Source organism: Cyprinodon variegatus, unplaced genomic scaffold, assembly GCF_000732505.1.
Source record: "Cyprinodon variegatus isolate N-32 unplaced genomic scaffold, C_variegatus-1.0 Scaffold1283, whole genome shotgun sequence".
NCBI lineage: Eukaryota > Metazoa > Chordata > Actinopteri > Cyprinodontiformes > Cyprinodontidae > Cyprinodon > Cyprinodon variegatus.
The window spans coordinates 15814-18043 of NW_015151736.1; the positions used below are offsets into that span (position 1 = coordinate 15814).

The following is a 2230-nucleotide window of genomic DNA, read 5'->3' on the forward strand; positions in this document are numbered from 1 at the left end:
TTTTTTCTCCCCAAAAATTTGAAGCGTACCAAACTACACTGTATAAAAGCTTAATAATTTATTTTCTGAGAAAATAAATTATATTAATTCCTTGTTATTTCATCACTCCTCTGTGACCGATCCATTTAGGATCCTCTGCTACATGGAGCAGCTAGTTTTCCAGCTTTCTATTTATCAGTCTAAGCTGTTTCTTAGCTCTATCATTGACCTATCAGGATCTGGAAACCCCTGAGCTCTAAGATCTATAGATCCATCTGATCTAAGATCTATAGTTCCATCTGATCTAAGATCTATAGATCCATCTGATCTGAGGCGCTAAGGTTCTGTCCCAGTCCTTTATGTCTCAGCAAGCTGCGCCTCAGACCTAAATTTCCTTCGTCTGAAGCAGTTTAGCTTCAATCAGAACCATCAGATTAGATTAAAGAATAATGAGAACCAGCCTGAGGTAAAGCATGTGTTTACCTCCACAGAGAAGGCGGAGCTTAGCGAGCGACCAAAGGAGACACTGGTCCATCCAGAATCTAATGGGATGAAGGCCTCAACCCACCAAGAACTGTCTGAGAAGGATGTGGTCAAAGTTCTGCTTGGCTTTGAAGTCAAACAGGTGAAGGGTTTTTATTTTGTCCTCTTTCTTTAGCGACCTTCGCTTCTGCCGGTCGTTAGCTTGCATCCAGATGTTTCCTCCAATGTTCTGGTTCCTGCTTCAGGTGCTGTTGTCCCTCAAGAAGCGCATCAAGCTGGAAGAAGCACCTTTCCTGGTCTTCCAGCTGGATCAGCTGGGAATCGACGCCAAAGTCCGGAAGTACGACTTGAGCGCCACCACCTACATCAGACAGGTCTCCATGAAGAGTCTGGAGTTTAAAGGTCAAGCCGCACACGGAGCTGGTTTCTGTGGTTTCACTGGTATTTATGTGATGGTATAATGAGAAGCTTCAAAGGATTGCTGTTTTATTAATCTTCTGGTTTCAGACTCTGTTGGTGATCCGCTGTGTCTCATCAGCTCCTCGGCTGAGGCTGGAGCCGAGCTCCTCAAAGTGGAGTTCAGGAAGGTGAGGAGAATTTAGCGTATCGGGTGATTCCTGCTGAGGAGGACTTGATTAAACCGTCCATGTTTCTTTAGGCTGACCGCTGCGGACCCGAGTTCTGCTCCATCTACCAGAACACTGAGCAGATGATCCATGTGAGTCCATCAAACCTTCCCAGACCTTCAGCCATGTTTGTTCATCTGCAGAGGAAACCATCAGGGTTCCTGCAGAGATCAGACTGCAGGAACGAGTGATTCAATTATCAATGAGTAAATTCATCTAAACTTAATTGATCCAATTAATCGATAAACGATTAAAATCTGAGTTTTCTCTAATATCAACAGGATCTTTCCATAACATAAAAGGCGAAATATTATTTAACAATATGCTGAATAAAAAAAAAATATCATTTCACAATATTTGACCTATTTTTTGGTGTCATCTGTATTAATTACTGACTAAATAAACAAAAACATGTTTTCTTACCCATTATAAAATGTATTTATTAGATATAAGTAAACAGGAAGCAAATGGGTTACTGAATTAATAAATAGAAGAATAAACGTGAAACAATAGGCGGCTACGTTGCTCTGACACGCTGTCAGGATTATTTACCGCCGTGTTTTATTGAAGTAGACGCCGGCTGTGATCAGCTCGCTTTAGTTTAATCCAGCGATCAGTGGATGGAGGCTTTCCACTGTTAGCAGAGCTTTTAAACTGGTGGTTCTGGTTCTGGTTGCCTTCAGGGAAAAGTTCCAATTCTTCCACATTTATCGCGCTAATTGCTAGCATGTATTTATCCATTATGATACAAACATTTAGCGTAAAGCCGTTGACTTTTCATTCATCACATCCTCTGAATAACTTCAGTGTAGAAAATACTTCCTTTTTCTTACTTTTTTATTCTTTAGTATTTCTCCGACGGAGGGTTCCTTTTGAAAATTTTTATATTTGCGTAAATATTGCATATTCTAAAAAGGAAAAAAGCGATAGACTTAAACAGCCTTTGGAACGTTACTGTGACTGCTCTGAGCGTGTCCGATGATTATGGAGAGCCATTTCAGCCAAAATTAAATAAATAAATGGGTGAAATAAATAAAAAATGAGTAAAATACATCAAAAAATGAAGAAAATGAGTGAAATAAATTCATTCAGTATTTCCTTATTTTTTAATTTATCACATTCTATTTTCCCCTCTTCGCTTC

The 2230-nt window shown here is 39.8% G+C and overlaps 1 protein-coding gene across 1 annotated transcript in view; it reads left to right on the forward strand.

The window, feature by feature from the left end:
* Positions 1–2230, forward strand: part of vps13c (vacuolar protein sorting 13 homolog C (S. cerevisiae)) — a gene marked incomplete at its 5' end in the record, with an annotated part of 63493 nt that overhangs the window by 15100 nt on the left and 46163 nt on the right. Inside the window, 4 exons of the mRNA XM_015402000.1 lie at positions 471–604; positions 708–864; positions 970–1049; positions 1121–1180. Coding sequence (XP_015257486.1) covers positions 471–604; positions 708–864; positions 970–1049; positions 1121–1180 — 431 coding nt within the window. The remainder of the gene's footprint in view (positions 1–470; positions 605–707; positions 865–969; positions 1050–1120; positions 1181–2230) is intronic.